This window comes from Hydra vulgaris, chromosome 07, assembly GCF_038396675.1.
Source record: "Hydra vulgaris chromosome 07, alternate assembly HydraT2T_AEP".
In the NCBI taxonomy this organism is placed as follows: Eukaryota; Metazoa; Cnidaria; class Hydrozoa; order Anthoathecata; family Hydridae; genus Hydra; species Hydra vulgaris.
The window spans coordinates 4,458,312-4,482,640 of NC_088926.1; the positions used below are offsets into that span (position 1 = coordinate 4,458,312).

General features: G+C 28.7%; 1 protein-coding gene across 2 annotated transcripts in view; it reads left to right on the forward strand.

Moving 5' to 3' along the window:
* Window positions 1-24,329, forward strand: part of LOC101240556 (cubilin) — a 31,625-nt gene that overhangs the window by 5,126 nt on the left and 2,170 nt on the right. Inside the window, exons 3-12 of one of the 2 annotated variants that reach the window (XM_065800848.1) lie at window positions 3,781-3,810; window positions 10,675-10,812; window positions 14,844-15,072; window positions 15,251-15,375; window positions 15,686-15,916; window positions 16,200-16,337; window positions 16,861-17,000; window positions 17,144-17,224; window positions 17,538-17,660; window positions 20,549-20,711. In XM_065800848.1, the coding sequence (XP_065656920.1) occupies window positions 3,781-3,810; window positions 10,675-10,812; window positions 14,844-15,072; window positions 15,251-15,375; window positions 15,686-15,916; window positions 16,200-16,337; window positions 16,861-17,000; window positions 17,144-17,224; window positions 17,538-17,660; window positions 20,549-20,711 (1,398 nt within the window). The remainder of the gene's footprint in view (window positions 1-3,780; window positions 3,811-10,674; window positions 10,813-14,843; window positions 15,073-15,250; window positions 15,376-15,685; window positions 15,917-16,199; window positions 16,338-16,860; window positions 17,001-17,143; window positions 17,225-17,537; window positions 17,661-20,548; window positions 20,712-24,329) is intronic. The other variant, XM_065800849.1, reaches the window with a different exon arrangement.

Here is a 24,329-nt window from a genome sequence, read left to right on the forward strand (position 1 = left end):
ACAACAACTTTTTCTTAAAATTCATATTAAATGAATGGAGTATTACAAGAATGGATGAATTTATGAAAAACAACTGAAACTTTAAGCTTTAGTAGTTTAGAAAACGACTGAAACTTTAAGCTTTAGTAGTTTAGAAAACGACTGAAACTTTAAGCTTGAGTAGAAAACATTTTTTTTTAAATTGCTTTAGTTAATCAAATTTTTAATCAAATCAAATTCGTGTTATGATTCAAAGCAAAAGCGTTTGCTGACCAAAACTTGTAAGTGTTTTTTTGTCCAATTTAAGCAAACCGTTTCATGTAAAAACTAATTCCATTTGCAATTTGACTTTGTTTTCTTTTTCACATCTTCATATGTGTGCATACTTTTTGTTTATATCCTTTCTTTTTCATACTAAGACTTAGTATAAAAACAACAATTAAAGTTAAAAATATTCTAATACTTCATATTCACTTTGTCAAAGTAGAAATCAATTATCATTGATGTTACTAGACACCGGTGATGGTTCTCTGAGAAATCAATTATCATTGGTGTTACTAGACACCGGTGATGGTTCTCTGAGAAAGATTGTAATGTAACACACAACAGAATTTGATATGTGTCACATTTTTATAATTTTTTTTAAACATCTTTGCTTTCAACAAGGCTGCAAGCAACCACTAATTAAAGTTGGAAGTTACTGGAAGAGAAAAGATGAAGATTGTAGAGCAAGATAACGATTGACAGACGACTTAATGGATTGCAAACTACATGAATCAGGAAAGCAAGGTGAAGGAAGCGAATTCCAAAGAACTAATGTTCGAGGAAATAAACTAGACGAATAAGAGTTTTTGGAGCACTTAGGAACAGTTATAGAAAAAGGATGAGACTTGATTGAATGACAAGTAACACGAGAATAAATTTTAGTAGATGGCACAAGAGATGCTAACTCTTTAGAGCAGTGCCCATTATGGTATTTGTAGATAAGAGAAAGAGAAGCAACATTACGACGATGTGATAATGGTTGGAGGTTGGCTGCAAGAGCAGGCCCAACTATGTTTACAATGCGTTTTTACACCTTGTCTAAAAGAGAAAAGGACATCATTAGAAGATCTTCACCCGATATGGCAACAGTATTCCATACAAGGCTGGATTTGAGATTTATAGAGATAGAGGATAGAATCCAAAGTAAAAAAGTGTCAACCTCGATAAAGAGATGCAACCTTAGCAGATGCTAATTTTGCAACAGATTTGATATATGGTTTCCAAAAAAGATCGGAAGTAAGAGTTAATTCTAGAAGATGAAGAGTGGATAACTGATCGAGTACATTACCGCTCATAAATATAGGAAGATCTAAATTATTGCGATAACGATTGGCTGTTAAAAATTGAGCCTCATGCTGTAGAAGAAGTGAGATCCTTTTCAAGCTCAAATGCCCCCTCCTAGCAATCAGAGAGTGTTGGCTTCTTATCACGACAAGAATAAATGGTAGTATCATCAGCAAACAATGCCACCTTAGATGTGAGAATATCTGGAAGATCGTTAATGTAAATTAAAAAGAGTATAGGGCCAAGGATAGAACCTTGAGGAATCCCTGAAGTTACACAATAAGAAGAAGAGTGCTGTCCATCGAGGACAACTTTTATACTACGATTGGAAAGGAAGGATTCAATAATCCTTAAGATGTTGCTAGATACAACATAAGAAGAAAGCTTATGGAGAAGACTCTGATAGGCTCTTGTAGAATAGTTTTGAAAGTATAGACGACAGCTCCGAAGAACACTTCTGCAAGACTATAACAGGTATGTTGTCCGGGCCACAAGCTGTAGAAGAGTCTAAGCAGGAAATCACTTTAGATACAGAAGCTGGAGTGATACGAATGTCAAGCAATTGATCAACCTGTTTGTTGGCAATATCAGGTAGAATGCAACTAGTGGAATCAAGAGATGATATTGATGAAATATTCTTAGCAAACAATTTGGCTTTGTTTTTAGGTGAGGTGACAAAGTCTGAACCATACAAGAGAGGTGGAATTAAAGATTTGCACTTATTATTAATACTATTAAAGATTCTCCAGAAGTCACGAGAGCCTAATATTTGAGATGAGATACGAGATTTCATGACCTGAGAATAGCGGGCTTTGGCGTTAGACAAAACCTTTTTATAATTGTTTCTAGCAGTAATAAATAGATGCCTGTTTTCTGGTGAAATGTTTTGCTGATAGATATGGAGGTAACGGTTTCGATTGGCAATCGCAGCAGCTCAATGTAAGGAAAACCATGGAGGAGTGTGAGGCTTGACCTGGAATTTTCGAGAGGGAATAAAAGATTCTATGCAAGCCTGAATCCACAAAGTTATGTAAGAAGCACATTTGTCGACAGGAAGACGAAAGATTTCTACACAAGGGCTATCACGAAGAAAATCACGGAAAGAGTCTCAGTCAGCTTTAAGGGAGTTGTAAGAGGTACAATGATAGGAGGATTCAGATGATGAAAAAGAATGAGATAATAGTTTTAGAGAGATTAAACCGTGATCAGAAACACCTAAGGATGAATGTGGAGAAACTGAGCACTGACTTGGATCAGAAACAAGACATAAGTCGAGTAGAGAATGTAAATGATTTGGGTTGTCTGGAAAGCGAGTTGGAAAGTTGACTATTTGAGTTAGGGATTGAGAAAGGCAAAAGTTGTGGGCTTTAATGCCTGCAGAACCACAGACACATCGCAGCATTTAAACTTTTGTTTTTTGCTAGTTATGTTTTAACAAAATTCTTGAAATTAGTTTTGGAACGTGAATCAATAAAAAAGGCAACAGTGTAATTGATATTCCCATTAAAGTTAAATCATGCTTTAAGATCAGGTTGTAGAGAAGATATCATTTTTAATAAATTTAGAGTTCTTTGTGCTATATCTATCTATAGCAACTTCTGAAATTACCTCAGAAATGCAAGATATACCTGAGCTAGATAGTTAAATGCTCATTCACGGTGCTCTGATGTCGAAAGGACAAAAAATGTCTAACGGACAACGCATGCTCACTGGAACTGTCCCCAGGAAAGGAAAAACAGATAACTGCAATTTTCACTTGTTACAATGTTTTTGGAAATTACTTGCCACACGAAGTTATTAACAAAGAGCAAAACTTGATGAAAATTTGGGTTCAAGGTTGATGAAAGCTTGGGTTCAAGGTAGCACTTCTGATGTTCATTATTCTACTAGCATAAGATCCAGTTTCTTTGTTTTAAAAAATTATTTTGAAATTTAAAAATATAGCAAAACTTTTTAAGTTTAACTTTGTTTGGAATGAAGAAAAAGGTATAATCTATGAGCAGCCGTGGCACTTAATATACCATAACTAAAACTTTCTTTAAAACCAAAAAATCCAAAAGATCCAAAGCTTGATACCTGCTCTGCCCATAAAAGCGTATCGGTAAGGTGCTTTACTGCCCTTCGATAAAGTATTTAACATTTTCAATAACTAACTTTTGACGACTCATCTTCAATATCATAAATTAAACTCATCTTCAATACAAAATTCTAAATTAAACTTAAAAAAATAAATACATTATATACCATATCCTAAATTAAACCCAATCGGGCATAGAAATCCGTGTGACGTCTATACGACATCTTATGGACGTCACAAGGCTGTAGGATGTTCTTAAGACATTCAGCGGACATATTGTGTCCTCTGGGTCATTTTCAATAACAATAAAAAAATATGTGTATGAAATTGTTTTTAATTTCTTTTAAACAAATTTCTTCAAGAGTTTTATATAATGGCTTTTCTTTTTTCTTTAGGGATTCTTTCAAAAAGTATTCGAAATAATGGTAAATAACGTAAATAGTTTTTAATAATAATAAAAATTAAATGAATTTATAAAATAATATATAAAGTAATAAACATAATAAAAATAATAACAATAAATTTTTTAAAATACTTAACTTTCAATTAAATTAATATACATATACATATATACATACATACATACATACATACATACATACATACATACATACATACATACATACATACATACATACATACATACATACATACATACATACATACATACATACATACATACATACATACATAAATACATACATACATACATACATACATACATACATACATACATACATACATACATACATACATACATACATACATACATACATACATACATACATACATACATACATACATACATACATACATACATACATACATACATACATACATACACACAACTATAAATGCACGCAGCATGTTTTGATAAGTTGTGTGACGTCATACTGAAATGTACTGATGATATGAAAATACACTATCTTATAGCCTGCTGCCGTAAAGGAGTGCCGCCACATTTACTTAGGTTTAATAAAAACGAAATGAATTAATAAATTATTATAAAATGATAAAGATAATAAAAATAATAACAATAAAAGATTTAAATATTTAACTTTCATTTAAAATAATTTATATATAAATGTATGTAATATATATATTATAAGCATTAAAACATCATATACGGTATCATTTTTTCCCCATAAAACCAATCACTCCCTTCACAAATATGAGTTTTCCATGCACCGTAAATATGCAATTACAAACGTGCTTATAAAACCGAAATCATTTATTTCACCGAATATTGCAGTTGGTATTTTTGAAGGTTTTTGAGCATACAAAATTTATTTTGAGCATAACATTCAAGATGAAATTAGTTATCTTGTTAAGATTTTTACTAAAAATGGACATTCCTTTAAACAGTGTTCAGATATTGCTAAAAATTATAAATACTCCACAAATCCATTTTGTTCTCAAAATTCTCAAAAAACGGATACCAAAAATCTTGTTATTATTATTATACCATGGTCCCGAAAATAAGCCTTGCTCGAAGAAAAGAATTTCGTAAAGTTGGCGTTAAAAATTCCTTGATCAATATACTTTGGCGAGTCTTGGCGAGTCGAGTTTTGGCAAGTCTAAACTGCACCTGAATAGTTATCCAGGAGTGTACCCAGGGCCGTCCCAAACGAGGGTGTAGGGGTGCCCCACCCCCCAAAGCTCTTGAGTTGGCTTATTGAGCAAGTTTTTAATAATAGATGGCAAATTGCAATTATTGAGGACCTTCTTTTTTTTTTTACTTTTTGTGTCTCTAATTGGCAAAAAATATATACCACACACCCGCCCCCCATGCAAGGCCAATTCGGGACGGCCCTTAGTATATCAACTTAATTGCACATGGGGTGCATGTTATATTGGGGAAACAAGAAAAAAGATTTCCACACGAATTCAAGAACATAAAAATAGTGTTACAAAAACCAACTGGGAAATATCTGGAATAGTAGAACATTCACAACATTGCAATGGTAAAATAAACTGGGAGAACCCTAAAACGCTTTCTGTTATTTCAAACAACTACACAAAAAAAACTCGTGAGGCCATTGAAATACAACGTATACAATGTTCAAAACCTAAAGAAAACGTTTTAAATTGTGACAATGGCAATTTGGTGACGACTAACCATTGGAGACCGATGAAAATCAAAAAATGTTAAATCTGACGTTGCAATGACATCATTTGGTTACGTTCATTCTAATTTTTTAAACGGTTTTTTTTAAATGGTTTAATTAGTTTGATGATGGCTCTCACTATATGAGCCGAAACATTACTTAAACAACAACAAGCTATTTATTTTCCGTAAATCATTTTTACAATAGTTTTGATAATAATAATAATAATAATATATTATCATAACATAAGGTAAAAAAAAATTAATACAAATTATAGTAATAGTAATAATAAGTATGTTTACAATAATTACTATGAAAAAATAATAATAATAACTAATATTATAATGGTAGTTATGAGCATAAAATTATTCATAATAATAAGTTAATGATTTATAAGGATGGTGTCACTCATACAGAAATCTGATCAAAGGAGTGACTCCATTTTTTAAACATAATATAAGTAATAATAAGCAAAGACATACATTGAAACATATGGACCGTAAACACATAGATTAAAGCACATAGAACATACATTAAAACAAGCATGCAGAAACCATAACTAGCAGGTTTTAATAAAATAAATAAATAAATAAACAAAAAGTACTGATGATAATTGTAGTAACGACGAAAAGAAAATTAAAAGAATATTTTAATCGTAAGGATAATATTTTAATCGTAAGGATAATATTTTAATCGTAAGGATAATATTTTAATGGTAAGGATAATATTTTAATCGTAAGGATAATATTTTAATCGTAAGGATAATATTTTAATCGTAAGGATAATATTTTAATCGTAAGGATAATATTTTAATCGTAAGGATAATATTTTAATCGTAAAGATAATATTTTAATCGTAAGGATAATATTTTAATCGTAAGGATAATATTTTAATCGTAAGGATAATATTTTAATCGTAAGGATAATATTTTAATCGTAAGGATAATATTTTAATCGTAAGGATAATATTTTAATTGTAAGGATAATGTCTAAAAGCTAGAGTAAAAAGTTTTTCTGAATTTTTTAAAATTGTTTAAGATGGAGTAAAGGTATTTTAGGATATAGTTTTTTGGACTCATTCAAAATGCATGCAAGGCTCCTGTTCCATTCACAGACGTATATTTATTGATAAACAATAGAATTTTTACCATACTTCTGCGTTTTAAAAAATGATACATTTAGTTTTCCATAGTGTATGTTTTGTACAAGAGTCGGAAAGTAATAGTCTACTTTCTGTGAACAAGTTTGTGATGTAAGTTTTTATTTAAGGATTAAAATCAAAAAGAAGATTAGCATACTTTACTAGAGCCTAAAATGTAGGAATGAAAAGTTTTTTGAAGGACTTCGATGTATCTGATTTAATTGGTTGAAAGTTTATTATTCTAATGGATTGAGACGATAGCAACTTGTTAATGCGATAGTTTCCAACTTGACCCCAAACTTGATAACAATATCTAAGATGAGATGAGAATAATGCATAGTAAATATTCTTTAGTATAACTTTATCGACAAAATGACGACTTATCGAAAGCATACCGTTAGCTCGAGATTCTTGCTTAGTTCATTAATAAAAGATTGCAATCAAATAATACACAAAGATATTTTATAACTCTTAGGATATAGCCGTTTATTATTAATTTTGATTTTAATTTCAACATTTTTAAAGAACTTGTTTTTTCTTGGAGATAAAAAAAAATTAGTTGAGTTTTTTCGGTGTTGAGACATATTAAGGTAGCAGTTAACCAGTGGACTATACCTTATAGATCCGAATTAACATTTTTACATAAAAAATGATACGATTTGTTGATGTGCAAGAGATTTGTATCATCAGCAAATAGATGAACTGAAGAGAAGTGAACAGAGTTGATTAGGTCGTTAACGTAGATTAAAGATAAAAGAGGACCTAGAACAGAACCTTGAGGAACACCACACAAAACTGATTTATTACTAGAATTGAAACTGTTAATACTTACAAATTTTTTCCGATTTAAGAGATAAGATCGAAACCAGTCATTTACAATACCGCGAATTCCATAATGATTCAATTTAGAAATCAAAATACTATGGTCAACGGTATCGAAATGACTAGTATCAAGAGCTTTCCTAATTTTTTTCGTTATACTTACTAATGCATGGCAAGTAGAATGTTTTGATCGAAAACTAAATTGAAAATCATTTAAACAATTAAATGAGTTTAGAAAAGAGTACACTCTAAAATATATAAGTTTTTTCAAGAAGCTTACAAATGTTAGATAAAAGAGAAATAGGTCTGTAGTTAGTGCATGAAAGTTTAGAGTCATTTTTAAATATTGCAATAACGCGAGATAATTTCAAAATATCAGAAAATGCTCCATTTATAGATGAGGTATTAAATAGTTTAGAAAGAGTATTTGAAAATTCATAGTTAAAATCTATAAGAATATTTGTGGAAATGCTGTTTGGACCAAATGATTTTTTTGGATTCAATTTAGATATAAGAGATGAAATTTCAGGAATATTTGTTGGAGATAATATTAAACTATGTAAATTTGGATGTTTAAGACTTTTGATAGTTAGTGTAAGACGAATGAATGTTGGATTTGAGTTTATAAGCTACATTTGTAAAAAAAGTGTTAAATGATTCAGAGATTAGAGTTGGATCAGTTATATATATCTGATTTTCTTGCAACCGGTTAGGAGATGATTTATTAAAGTTTTTTACATTAATTAGAATGTTAATGCCTTTCCAAAGATTGCGAAGATTTTTTACATTTTCCAAGAAATATTTTTTTAAATGGTTTTTTTACTAAGTTTAAATAATATAATTATCATATATTTATACCTTTTAAAAATACTTTCAAATTTTTTTTTATTAATGAGATCCTTAGATCTTATCATTTTTTGTTGGAAAAAATTGCGCACTTGAGTAGATTTTATAATTCCTTTTGTAATCCATGGTTTGAATAGAAGTTTGAAGTTTTTGATTCTTGTTTTTTTAAGAGGGGCGTAGCTATCTAAAATCAATGTTGTTTCAGTAATAAACGTTTGGAAACATATGTTAGTGTCATTGGACTTTTCTATATTATTTCTATCTAAGTTTTTAAAACTCCTGCTATATAAATTGTGTCTGCGTGGTATAAATAATTTATTGAAATTGGGGCAAACTAAAGTGATCAGAAACAGAAGTTTTCAAATTACCTGAAACAGTCTCATTAGCTATTAAATAAGAGAAAATATTATCTATAATTGTAGCAGAGTGATCAGTAATTCTAATAATTGTAGCAGAGTGATCAGTAATTCTAGTCAGCAAAGTAATAAAAAGGCGAATATTATAAAAAGAAAATAAGTTTAAAAAATCAGACGTCGCAATGTCATTATTTGATTGCATCAGATCAATATTACAATCACCAAGTAAGAAAATAGATTTATTTTCAGCAGATATTTTTTGAAGTAAGACAGACATGATATTATTAAAAATAATAATATCCATGCAAGGGTGTCTATAAATACAACCAACAATAATATTGGACTTTTAAGAAAAAATAACTTCAACAAATGTGGATTCTGAACAACTAGGTGTGTAAATCATTAAACCATCTCTTCGTGTGTAAATTAGTTTTTTTGATAAATATAATAATGTACTACCACAAGAGGACTCCGTTGGTGTGTGCTCAATGTTGTACTTGTCAATGAGAATTGGATGAATGGAGGATTTTTCTTTTTTTAACCTTATTTCAGTTATACTAATGGAATTATACTAATGGAAAAATCAAAATTAATTAAAGATAGTATATGTTTAAATCTTCAAAGTGTTTTTGTAACGATGATATGTTTAGATGAAAAAAGGAGAGAGCGCTTATTTCATTAAAATTAAGTGTTTATAATTCGCTTATGTCATAATATTTACAAACTATGTCTAATTAGAAATTTCTTCCTCAGAATCTAAAACACGAGATGAAGCATAATTATTAATTTGATAAGAGACTTTATTTAAATGAAAAGACAGGAAAAGGTTTGTTGACAGAGGTAAATCATCAGTTTTAAAAACTTTATCAGAAGAAAATAGCAATTTAAATTCATTATCTTGTACATCTGTGAATGGAAAGACACTTTTAATACAGTTTACACAATTCCCCAACGAGTGACTTAATTGTAGTAAACTGTACTTAGTATCATTAAACCTGTTACATTTTGTATGAGTCCAAAATAAACAAATATTGCATTGAGATAAGCGGCAACTTTGGCTAATTAATTTTTTACACAAATGACAGTTTAAAGCCATAGTGGAACCGCAATATTAGAGAGAATGTAAGAGACAATAAGAAGGAAGTAAATAGCTATGTTATTAATAATTGTTAAAGTAAAATAATGCGTATGAATAGATTATTAGGAACAACCAATTACAATCGAAATCACTACATCATTGTATCAAAAAAACTAATCATTACAATCATTACATCGAAAAAACATGTATATATATATATATATATATATATATATATATATATATATATATATATATATATATATATATATATATATATACATATATGAATTATGTGTTTTTTAATTCATTAGCTAATGAATTAAAAAATGCGTGCCGAGAATTTATAGTTACTTACAAGTTTTTACGTGATTTGCTGCTGCACTATATTAAAAAATACGATATCTTCTTGCATCTGATTATTTTGTTTATTAAACACCTGATAAAATAAGGGTGGTCCAACAACAAAAAAATTTTTTTTAAAGCGTGTATTTTTTGAACTTAAGTGTAATCTAGATAAAAAAATTCTCTGAGCTTTCACTAAAGGACTTCTCTTCTTTCTCTCTCTTAAAATAAGAATGCGGTTTTACGGACCACGGTTGCTTACAAACGCTTTTTGTGTGGAAAAAAAAAATATCTAAGCAATGCATATTTTTTAGTTTAATTATTTTTTGACTTATGCAATAACACTCATTAAATTCAGTAGTCTCGTTCTAGTTTATGGTGCGAGTTGCTAAAAAAACACAAAGGTATTGTATAAAGTTATTCACTTTTCCATTAAAAAAAAAATACTTAGCGAATTGTCTTAAAAATGTTCTTTAATTAGTTATCTTTAATTAAATTTAAATAATTATCTTTAATTAGTTACTACGCTTATTATTTTTATATAAATGTTTAATTAATAAAGTATTAATTAAGATTATTAAATATGAATTGTAGGTGGTCAATATTGCAATACTTTCAAACCACCTCGTGTAGTGACGTCAACAAGCAATCAGCTGAGACTCTGGCTTTCAACCGATAGTACGATTCATCATCGTGGATTTACGCTTAAATACATATTTCTACCAGAACAAGGTTATATTAAAATTTTTATATATATATAAATTTTTTTAATTAAAAATAAACAAATACTATGTAAATAATAACAAATAAAAAGATAACTAAATAAATCAATATAACGTATAAGTCTTAACACTTAAATTGATTTAAAAAAAGTTTAGATTAGAGTCTGGAACAAAAACCAGCCTGAAATTAATCAGCTCAAATGCAACATTTTATGAAATCAATGAAATTCAAATATTAAAATTTTTTTTTAGCACTGTACGACATTTTGCAGGTATGGTCTTGTTATTTACAATGTTTCAATACGAGGTGGTTTATATGGTTATAAAGCGCATCATATATCCTTAAAATTCTTCCCGAAGAATTTACCGGGAAGCATTCTATAGTGAATAGATTTTTTATAAATAAATTGATTTCAAAACTTCCATTACAAAAATTGCAAACTTTATAAATAGATACTCAGACTATTATCAATACAAACTCATCAGCATGCCGATCCTTTGGTTGACTATACAAAGAGCTTTTTTTCAACTTATTTATATTATTATACATTAGTTTAAGTTATCATAAATTTGAATAAAACGTATAAGTTAGAGAGTAATAAGAAAAACTAGATACAGTCGTTACAAAACAGTCGTTACCAAGTCGTTACCAGAGATAAAAAGTTTCTTATGCGTGCAAGAGCAAAAAATTTATAGTTAGCTTTTCTGAAAAAATATTTGTTTCCTTTGCTTTAGAATGGCTGATTCATCGACAGCTGTAAAACATCAGAGTATTAATAGTGTGGTGTTGCATATATAATTGTCATTGGCTACATAAAGAGCTCATTGCTAAAACTTTTATATGTTTAGGAGTAATGAGGCAATTACATAGTTTAATGCAGGGTTTCACTTTCTATGATTGAGCAAAGTTCTTTAATAACTTAAAACATGAAATAAGTGCGTAAAATATGAAACAAAAAAACATTATCACTACTAAATTGTTTCAATTTATCCTTTACAAACATTTGCGGACTTTGAAGTAACTTTTTATCCGTTGGACCTCTTACAAAATTGACGTAGACTTGTTTTTAGTAAAAATAAATTCAGCTATTACATTTTTAGATCTTAGAGTTGATGGTCATAATCCTTTGATTTGCAAAGACACGGGAATATACTTACGTATCGATTCACTATTTTTTGATCGAGTTTTTATTTCCATATATTAATTGTACATGACTATTTGACCAAGTTATTTCATTGGTTAATTTAGTTACAAGTTGTACTTGGAAAATTAAAGCTACCAACCACAAGAATATCTTTGAAACTCATAAATAAAAGATTTTGATATGTTGAAAATTTTTATAAGCATCAATATATAAGTTATCACTAAGTCTATATAAAAATCCAACTAGATATTTATCTTTTTTAAAAATTACAACTATCCACGCCTATTCAACTTGAATAGGCGTAGATATTTAACAGCTGGAAATTAAAACTTTTTACTTCATACAAAATAATTATAGTTATACTTAAGTTCACATTAAATACAATTTTCAGAAATTTCTTAAATCACTTTTATCTTTCCTATATATATTTTTATATATGCTACGGTTGACTAAGCCGATCAAAATAATGAATAAATCCAGCTGGAACAAAACGTTTGATGGACGAATCAAGGACGTCTATGGGACTTTTAAAAACGTTGAAACGTCTTTAAAACGTTGTATAGATGTCTCACTTAAGTCTGCGTCCGCTGGGAACAATGGTATTTAGAAACTAATCTCTTTTTACACAAAAATTTTCAATCAAATTTGAAAAACTGCATTGCAAAAATACGATCACTTGTGAAAATAAAGTGAAAGTAATTGGGATTAAAATTCAACTGGACCTTTTTGAAAATTTCAAAAGCCCAAACATTTTTTTTATGCTCAGAAGAGTCCCAGCCGACATTTGGTCCAAAAAAAATCTTTCGAACGTTCGTAAGACGTCTTTTTAGATTAGACTAAATCCCGGCTGTTGTTTTTGTGTTATTTCTTTTGTTTAAATCCATTCTTTCAATCATTGAATCCTTTATAAAGGTGCACAGAAAAGGCTTCTTTTTTTTTAAAAGAAAGTTATTTATCCACTTTTGCTGTTTGTAATTGTACAACTTGTATACGCTGTATAATAATATTTCGACAATTTCAACATCAGACTAAAGTTTGCATAAATATTGTGATTGAAACTATTTTTAGCTATTTTCTATAAAATTTGTTGGTTGCTGATCAGCAGGTTCATTACATTACAATTAACTCTAAATGAAACAACACTATTACCGCAGTCAATATTCATAAATTTGTTTTTAAAACAGCCTTTGGTTAAATTTTTTCAATAAAATATTACTGTTAGTAATATGAAAGTAGTTTATCAGTTTCATATATTTTTAGTTGCTTAAAATACGCATTAATTTTTTTTATTTTTGGCCATAACACACTGTTTAATAAAGCAAAACCACTCAGTTATTTTTTTGAAAGCATTAATATAATAAATTTGAGCAATAAAGTTTAAAATGCAATAAATATTATCAACCCTCTGTAACAATTACTAATTGATCAATTAAATATGTATACTTTTAATAGTTATATGTAATCTGAACAGAAGAGGTGATGAATGAAACTTTATTTATTTTGAAAGAGATATTGATGTTTTAAAAAATTATATTTTAATAAATATCAAAAAAATTAAAATTTTTTTATATACTTAAAGTTTTTATCTTAAACTAACCACACTTAAAACTTGTTTTTTAAAAGTTTTTGTCAATTTAATATCACTCAAATGTATCCTATTATCAATTTAATATCACTCAAATGTATCTTTTTATCATTTTGATATCACCCAAAAGTACTTACTTATTTTTAATCACTCAAAAGTATCCTAATGTTTGCTTAAATATATAAGATTACTTGCATTTGATGTTGATGAGTATTTTTTTAATATGGCATTTTAGGATTATATACATATATACACATAGGGTATTGAGGTATATCCTCCTCTGGCTAATTGCCATATAGAGGCCACAAACCTGGGCCCGCAAAGACAAGCTCAGCTCACTAAAGAGCATCATCCGCTTCGCTGACCAAGAGTAAGTGAGTTTAAGATGAACGAAACAAGTTAGAGTGAAAGTCAGAAGAAGTCAAGTTAGAGAGAGCATATAGAAAGCGAACAGATATTGTACTGGATGTTAAAATGTGCAATTTATACAACTAATTAGATTACCTATTTTTATAAATGTAATCATCATTGCAGTTGACGATTGTTAATACTATATTATAACCTATATTGTTTTACGTATTATATACATACATAATTATAGGAAATCAGCAACAGATAGCTTATACCACCTATCCATCGATACAAATCTTGTTTTCCTTGTGTTTTGATATTTTAATCTTTACGGAAGATTCTATTCAAGTTACATAATTTTGCACTTAAAATGTTAGGTTGTATACATAAACTCAACGTTAATATATACACATTGAACTAATGTTGGATTATATACATTGGATAAAGGTTGGGTTGGACCGTAAAAATAATCAACTTTCGCAATGATTTTACATACATTGAACCAATGTAATTGTGCAAGCTGTTTTATTAATGTTGGTATAATTATTTTTTATTGATTTTATTGTTAAACAGATAACATTGGATCAACGTTGGACTTGCGTCAGAAAAAACAGCCAACGTTTGCAATGGTTTTGCATACGTTGGCCCAACGTATCAGTGCTAGCTGGGACGCAAATAAACTTTTTTTTTAATTTTTTCATTTATGAGATATTTAATTAATTTATTTTTAAATAAAGATTAAAAAATAAATAATGGAAACAAACATTTCAAACACGGAATGCAAATTTGAAAAGTTAATGAAAGGTTATTAGAGGAGTTAAGCGAAATAAGTAGATAGAGACCAGAACTTTTGCTGTTTGTAGTAATTGAGTTTAAACCAGACAATAAAAAATTTTCATTTTAATATAGCACCTGAATAACTACCAAAAAAAAAATTTAATAATCAAACTTTTTTTACAGACTGCGGGGGTGTAATTGAATCTACGCATGGAGAAATTACAAGTCCTCGGTTTCCGTTACACTATCCGAATAAAAAGTCATGTGAATGGAAAATACGTGTTCCCGAAGGAAAATATTTATACTTGAAATTTATCAGTTTTGAAATTGAAACAACATGTCCAATTGGTTTACCATGTAAATGTTTGGATTCAGTTTACATAAAAGATGAAAAAAACAAAAATACGGAAGTGTAAGTGCGATATTTATAACTTGTATTTTTTTGTGTACACGAATTAAGAAATAACATAAATTGTTCAGAAGTGTGAAAATATATGTGCATAATTTGTTATTAATTATTTATTTACTATTACACTATTAATTAATTTTTACTGAAGTTATAACAACTATTTTTTTCAATTCATAACCAGATACTGTTTCAATCATCCGATGCCTTTAGTTGCCTCCAGTAACGAAATATCTATTGGTTTTAATTCTGATTTGTATGGCCGTCTTCAAGGTTTTAAAGCTATTTTTACACAATCATCGACTCCGAGTAAGTAAAACTATTTTAATTAATGTAATTAATGTTAATTAATGTACTTAATGTTAATTAATGTAATTAATGTTAATTAATGTAATTAATGTTAATTAATGTAATTAATGTTAATTAATGTAATTAATGTTAATTAATGTAATTAATGTTAATTAATGTAATTTTAATTAATTTTAAAAATATACCTCATTATTATTAAGTTTTTAAAGTTTGTTGAAAACATTCTTTCAATTTCACTTAATTTTAAAATTATCGTTGAATTTTCTTTCAACTGCTTTTCAATTTAAACATGTTTCATTTAAACTTGTAGGGTGTGGCGGAGACTTATTTACTAACAACGGAACAATTGAATCTCCATTATATGATCCCGAAGCTCAAACGACGTATCCTTCAAAACTTGGTTGCATATGGACAATAAAAGCTTCAGCACAAGAATACGTTGTACTGCATTTTTTGTATTTTGATGTGGACGAATCATTTTGGTGTTTAAAAGATAATGTAGAAATCAGGGAGGGTGAAAATGAAAAAGCACCATTAGTAGGTATGCTTCTTATATTTAGTAATTTTATTTCAACTAACAATTTATGTTTTTCTTAAGTAGTAGATGTGCATTTATGAAGTTTATTAAGTAGTTGCTAGTAGCGACCGGTCGTTTACTAGTTGCTAGGCTTTTATTATTTTTATTTTATTATATGTTTTTATCTTTATTTATTTAAAGTATTTAACTGTTTTATTAAAACTGCATGTTACCTAGTTTGCTACCTAGCACGCTAGCTAGTTACCTAGCACGTGATCTAGTTATTTATAAAGATTGCAACTAATAGGTTATTATTGCAACTCAAATAAACCAAATAAAGTGATTTCATCAAACAATGGATCAATCTTTATACGTTTTAAAAGTGGTGAAAACGAGAATATTCTTTTCAAAGGCTTTCAAATCCATTACCAAGTTGTTAAACAAGGTAAGTTTATATAAATATATATAAACAATTTATATATTAGTAGACAATCACTTAACAAAATTTTTTTTCATTTTACACTGTGTTTCATCAATAAAGACTCATCAGAAATGGGGGCGGGGGATGTTGAAATAGTTTTGGATTTTGTACCACATTTACGTCTTCAAGAAAGAAAAAAAAAATGTTCTCAATTTCTAAGTTATTTTAGGATTTTCAGATTCTGGTGGTGGTGGTGGTGGGGTATACATACCCCATACCCCTGAATCCGTCACTGATAATATATATATATATATATATATATATATATTTATATATATATAAACAACACCTACTCAACAAATAACTGTAACATATATTACCATATATTTAGCATATATTATCATATTATCATAAATTAAACATCATTATTAATTTAAAAAGGTTTGAAAAGAATTTTTGTTATTATTGTTTAAAATAAAATTTTTTGTTTTCAACTTTTTTATTTTAACTTATTAAAGATGAGATTAAAACGATCTTTAATGAACAGGTTGCGGCAATCCGTTACTTAAAGACGAGAAGACATCAAACACAGTTACTGCTTCCTCCTTATTTAAAATAGCACACGAACCACATTTTTTGGAAGCAAAATACGCTATAGTTGGAAAACCATATGCTTGGTGCACTAAAGTAAGATTTTATAAAAGCATAGAACTTGTTTAGCAACATAATTTGTAAAAATCAAGTGTGCGCATGCGTATTTTTTTCTTCTGCATACTTTTTGAAAAATCGATCATTTTTTTTCCATGAGTTTTTTTTTCTTTTCCTTGTAGGAAATCTTTAGCAAAGATAATGAAGAATACATTCAGATAGATTTTAAAGAACTCACTGAAATTAACAAAATTGTAACCGAGGTAAAATAATTTTTATTATAAATCCTGCTCAATTATGAAGCACTGCTGTGTGGCAACAATAAGCCTCTCACGCGTAGCATTTATTTCCCAAATTGAATTATGGGAAATAATATAAACATTCTTAAAAACAAAACCAAATACGTCGCAAACAAATGCTCGTCCACGTTTTAGGACTTAAATTATGGAGTCACTTATCCAGATTTTTCATTTTTTTAAATTGAATATGATTTTTATTGCAAATTGCGGCGTTGTAATTTAGTTGAAAAAATTAAATTAATTCTACTTTGTTATTTGTTTTTAAACGTTTTCATAGGGTTACACTATGGTCGGTAATTATTATTTTGTAACGAAATTTAAAATGGCATATTCTATGGAGAGAAATAATTTTGTGCGCTATGTTATTAATGAAGACGAAAATCCGGGTAGTTCATTCACGGTAAATAATAGTTTTTTAAATTAAACTTTAGAAATTAAAAGTATAAGTTATTTATAAATTTTGAGTGTAAAAATAATTAAAATATTTGTTTATCTTGTTGCTGCTGTTTTAAGATTTTTCTAAAATATATTAATAATTTTTGTCAGACAGAAAACATATTTGTTAGAAAAACTTATTTTAGGAAGTAAAACTTAGTAGCTATTAAAAGTTGACTATTCCAGTATTGAAGTATCTTTATTTTAGAGATATATTCCAGTATTAAAGTATCTTTATTTTTAAGATATATTCCAGTATGAAAGATAAAAGTTAAAACTACCTACAAGTATTTTTGAACCTTTCTATAAATACCACACCCAATACTCTTTAAACGCGTACACCCTGTTTACTTAGCTGTTAAACTCTGGTTAGATTGTTTTGGTAGAAAGTTATAAATCTAAGCAAGTTTACAACAGCAAAATTTTTTTTTTTGTTCTTTATTACAATATTTATTACAATTTAAATAAACAAAACTTTATTACAATAATAAAAGTTAACAAGTCAAGATATCGTTAAGAAATAAATAATAAAAATAAATATAAAGAACGCGGATACTCAAAGAAGACCATCAGGTCTTGTCACAGAGAAACCGCTAACTGCTTGTGGATAAAAAAACAAACAAAAAAATTAATAAAAAAGAATATACATTAAATATATACATATACTAATATAGATAAGGGATTTTCAAAAAAATTTAAAATCTAAAAGTAGATTAGTATATTTTCAGTTGAATAAATGAGTTTTTTAAGATTTTATTTAAAAGAATCAAAGTTACACTCTTGAGAAAAATCTTTAGAAGTATTTAGAACTATACTATTCCATAAAAATGGTCCGCGAAATGAAATAAAAAGTTTTCCAAAATTAGTTGAGAAAATGGTTGTCGAATTAAACTATCGTTCCTTAAAATATATTTATTTTTATCTCTTTGTAAATACAAGTTACGAAAAGAAACGGGTGATAGGTGGGTCTTGCATTTATACATAAAACAAAGAATATTAAAAACATTTAACTCATATATAATGAGTGCTTTCATATTATATAAAAGAGGCTTGGCGTGAGCAAAACGGTCCTTGAAATTTATAAGGCGTGCTACATCTTTCTGTTACCGATAGAGAGGTTTAAGTTCAATTTTATAAGTGCTACCCCAAGCAATGCTTGCATAATTAATATGGCAATAAATTAGCGAATAATATAACTGAATTAAGGTATGTTTATCTAGAACGTTTCTTATTGTGTATAAAATGCCTATACTCTTTGAAATTTTATTGCAAGAGTTAGCAATGTGGCTTTTCTAATTAAGATTTTCATCGATATATACACCTAAAAATCTTAAATCACTAGAACTCTTTTAATAATTATGTCATCGATAAAAAGAAAGGGTAAGCTGGTGCTTTTTCAATGTTCATGTTGCTAAAAAGTGTGAAAATGTTTTTATACGAAAGAAATAAGTTAAAATCATCAGGAAACATAATTGTCATTAGGTTAGAAGCTTTTGGTAGATCATTAATATATATTAGAAATAGGAGGGGTCCCAATATTGATCCTTGAGGAACTTCACATGAAATATTTAACAAATTAGATGATACGTTATCATCCGCATAATCAAATTGTTTCCGATTATTTAGGTAACTTTTAAGTAAAATTAATATATTTCCAGTAATTCCTTACAACTTTTTAAAAAGAATTTTGTGATCAATAGTATCAAAAGCTTTTGGCAAGTCAATGAAAACACCTAAAGTAAATTGAGAATTTTCAAATGGGTCAGATATATTTCTTGTAAATTGTAAAATGGCATGTTCAGTGGAACTGTTTTTTTGGAATCCATATTGATTGCTGTATAATAAATTGTTTATAGTAAGATGATTACAAATTTTATTGTACAAAATTCTTTCTAAAACTTTAGAGAATACAGAAAGTAGTGAAATTGGACGATAGTTACTTATATTCTCTATGTCACCACCTTTTAATATTGGTATGACTTTTGCTAATTTTAGAGCTTGTGGAAAAATTTCCTGTTTAATTGATATTGAAAAAATCTTAAAGAGTATATCTTTTAAAACATCAAATGAACTTATAATAATGTTGCCGTTAAAACCATCAGGGCCTATTGCTTTGTTAGATTTCAACATTTTAAATGCAATTTCAAACTCTACAAAAGATAATTCGAAAGAGTTCAAGTAAGAGTTTAGAGGGAACATAGATCAATCATTAAACTGTTTGCTATAAGAATGTTTTTTGCAAGTTTTGGTCCTACAGACACAAAATGTTTATTAAACTCTTCCGTAATTTGTCTTTATCATATAAAAATTCATTATCATGTTTAACCATGTTTGGCAAAGGGTGATTTTTTAATTTATATTTATCTAGTAAACTTAAATTATTTTTTTTTTTTTGTTTTACAAAAAATTACAAGCCTACTTCAAAAGCAAAAGGACGAACGGCCGTGTTTAACCTAATAACACGGTTAAAAATTTTATTTTAGGTTAAAAAAACGTTTACAAACCGCCGTGTTTAAATTAAATGCTATGTAAACTCAAAATCAAATTATTAAAGCAGTGACAAAGCAAAAGTTTTTTGCTTTATTCAGTTTGCAAACAAATCTAATATATAGCTTTTTAGCAAAAAGTTTAACCAAAGTTGAAAAACAAAATGACATAAAAATGATTTTACTGTCAAAATATTTAAAATCGTTTGACTTTAAAAAACTTCGCCGCCATTAGTGAAATTATCTTAATTATAAAAAGTATGGATTTGAACTAACTTTTTACCACGAACATTTAATTATTTTTAATTATATTTAAATATACTTTAAATTATATTTAAATATACACTTTTATAATTTTTTTCAATAGGTTTTTGAAGGCAACAAGTATTTTAATGTCTCAAAGGAAAATACGTTGTCACCATCTATTGTTTTAAAGAGCCTCAGAATTATTCCTATAGAGTACGTATCTGGCCGGCGTTTGCATATTTGCATGAAAGTACAAGTTTATGGTTGCGATGCAATTCATCTAGGTTAGATTTTGACTTCTATCTGAACACTGTTAATTGTAACATGTAAATTGAATTTGATCACAAGATCAATCTCTGTGTGTTGCTTTGAAGTTGTTTGATAACTTTTTATTTTATATATACCGTAAAATCGCCTAAGTTCGGTCACTTAAGCTTTGAACATTTACTTATCACGCATAAATAAAAAAATTTCAATTTTTTTTCCTGAAAGATACAGAAAATTATATTGGTAACTGATATTGTAAAAATAAAAATATGAAAAATAAAAACTAGTATTCAATATTTAATTTAAAATGAAAACATCTACTTTGACCGAACTTTCAATACCATCTCATAAGTTTGACCGCCACTGGTTAATAAAATTAAAAATTTATTTTTCAATTAATTTAAAAAAAGATTTTTTCAATTAACAAAAAAACACTACTTTGCTTTAAATAAGCTTTGTATGTTTATTGGAAATTCTTGCACGTATCGTTGACCATAGTAGAACAGTAAAATCCACACAACCAATCGTCACAGGATTCGCAACGCATCCATACTGTCGTTGAGCTGTAATTTTATCTTCAAAAAAAATGTTACAAGCTTGATATTTTTTGGAACTCAAAGAACCGTCAGTTAATTTTGAAATTATAATCAAATTTTTTATTCAATTAGAATACCATGGTGTATATCAATTTTAAAATTGTCAAAATATGCAGATAAAGGTACGATAAATTTTACATTCGCAACACTTATCAACATTTCACAATGTTACTAATTGTGTCCTTCGTTGTTTATCCGTGAATGACCGAAGTTAGAGTATTTCAAAATTTTACTAGTTTTTATAAAAAAAGCAGTTAATTTTCAAAAATTATTAATTTTTTTTTGTAAATATAATTAATTTGGTGATTTTTAATAATGCTAAGATTAAATTTGATCTTTTATTTTAATATTTTGCTTATTTTAATAGTATGCATTTTTTCAAACTGTTGTTTTGCTAAAGAATTATTTCAGCAGGTTGCATATAAACATTTTTTTTTTAAAGATTCATATTCACGAACTAATTACAAATATTATTTGAGAAAAAAAAGTTTGTAAAATTTGAGTTTTGCATGCTTTTTTTATATTTTTTCTTAAATGACCGAAGTTACATGGTGACCGAACTTAGGCGATTTTACGGTAGATAAATATATATACATATATATATATATATATATATATATATATATATATATATATATATATATATATATATATATATATATATATATATATATATATATATATATATATATATATATATATATATATATATATATATAGGGCCGTAGTTGTCACGTGGGAAGTAGGATGGGGGTAGATGTCACGTGGGAAGGGTGGGGTGGTGCCATTAGATCTTTTGACTCCTCGTTTTTTTAAAATTTGTTGGCAGTCTTATCAACATTTGCCGACTCACGTCGGAGTATTTAACGATTTTAGCCGGCCAAAATTGGAATTATTAAAAGTGGCCGTACCCACTTAATTACCTACCCTTATTATCTCTCGATAATGGTCGCTTAATGAGCAGTTAATGGTTTGGTTATAAAAGTAGTAATTGGAACTACACAGTCTAGTTAAATATCCGATCTATATCTGCGTGGTTCATTTTATTTACGAGCGATTTTAGTGGTGTTTATTGAAGCTGTATACAAGTGTTTACAACAGAAGTTTTACAGTGTTATATCATGGATGAATCTGTGACAGGTATGTACATTATTTACTCCTTCTACCGTTTTGAAATATTAATTAATACAAAAGTTATGTACCATGAAACTTAGCATTTTTTTAACGAATTTTAAAGTAAATTTTGACTTTAAAAGTGAAAAAGTTGTAGTGCGCATTGAAACCCTCTTAGTTTTTTTCGTTTTTCTGAGTTTATACCACTAGCTATTTAAAAATCTTAATTTCAACTGCCTGTTGATGCCATCTAAATTTTAATCATGTTCTAAGCACATCAAGGTCCAAGATGAATTTTTCAACTTATTTTTTTTTCTAGATGGGTCATCAGGAATGCAAACAATCTCTTGTTTGGATTTCTACAACAGTATTCAGCAGCAGGAGGCTCCAAATTTCAATGAAAAAATGGACTTAGCTGATCAAAATTTGTTATCAAGAAATCAATATACCGAAGAACTAAAAACAGTATACAAGCGTCAAATGTCGAGGTTGAAAGCTATTTTTAGAAAAATGGGGTCGTTTTCATCCAGAACTCATGAAATATTTATTAAGAAGCATGGCCCTTGGCTGCAAGGGAGTTTTCAAATACCGGGTACCCCATCCACTCCATCATCAGCAGGACGACCAAGAAAAATTTTTGTCGATTCTAGTGAACGTTCAAAGAGGAGAAAAACAGAACAGCTCAGGAAAGATGTGGAACCAGAAGCTATTGTTTTTGCAGCTGAAACTTGTTTGACAACAAGTGGCAAAAGAAGTGCTGCAACCGTCCTCAAAGATCTTAAAACATCTCCCAAACGAGCGGGAAAGTATAAAAAAGCCTATCACAGCAGTCTTGAACCTACAAAAAAATCATTGACACCGTTAGAGGCTCTTTTAATATTTACTGACGCAGGCCTAACAAAATCTCAATATGAAATCGTACGTACAAGTGACAAGAAGCAATGGCGCTGCTACAGTATTTTGGTCGAAGAAAAAAAAATGCTATCCTGATCCTGATTTGTTCACAGTCACAGAAAGTTTAGCTGAAGTAGACTTACAAAGTCTGTTAAACCATACTGCCGAAAGATTGGTGTTGTATTTAGAAGAATTTATCAAGACTTTAACGGAAAGTGGGCGTAAACATATGAAATTATCTACGAAATGGGGTTGTGATGGCTCCCAGCAGACACAGTTTAATCAAAAGTTTGAGGATGACTCTAATTCTGATGCCAGTATATCTCAATGCTCAATGGTTCCATTACAGCTAACTTGTGGAGTAAATAAAAAGGTTATCTGGAAAAACCCTACACCATCGTCTCCAAGGTTTTGCAGGCCAATTCGAATTAGGTTCATAAAAGAAACTGCTGATGTAATAGCTGAAGAAATTGCTTACATGGAAAACAAAATTGCAGGCTTGAAACCAACTCAACTTCAAGACATAGCAGTAGAACATGTGATGATGTTAACTATGATTGACGGAAAAGTCTGTAACGCAGCAACCACCACTAAATCGACCATGCGATGTAATATTTGTGGAGCAACATCAAGACAATTTAATGATTTGGACAGAACATGTGTTGACAATCAAAGCAGCTACAAATTTGGACTATCCATTCTGCATGCTAGAATACGGTGTTTTGAAAGTCTCCTTCACCTATCATATAAATTGCCTGTAAAAAAATGGCAGAAAAGGCTGAATGAAGATGAGAAGAGACTCATCTCAGATAGGAAAAAAAAAATCCAAGATGAATTCAAGAGCAAAATGGGCATTCTTGTCGACATACCTAAGGTTGGATTTGGGAATACCAATAACGGCAACACAAGCAGGAGATTCTTCAACGACCCGGAAACATCTGCAGATATTATTGGAGTAGACTTCCGTTTAATTTCCAGAATAAAAATTATCCTAAAAGTAATTTCCAGTGGCCACAATATTGATGTAGAAAA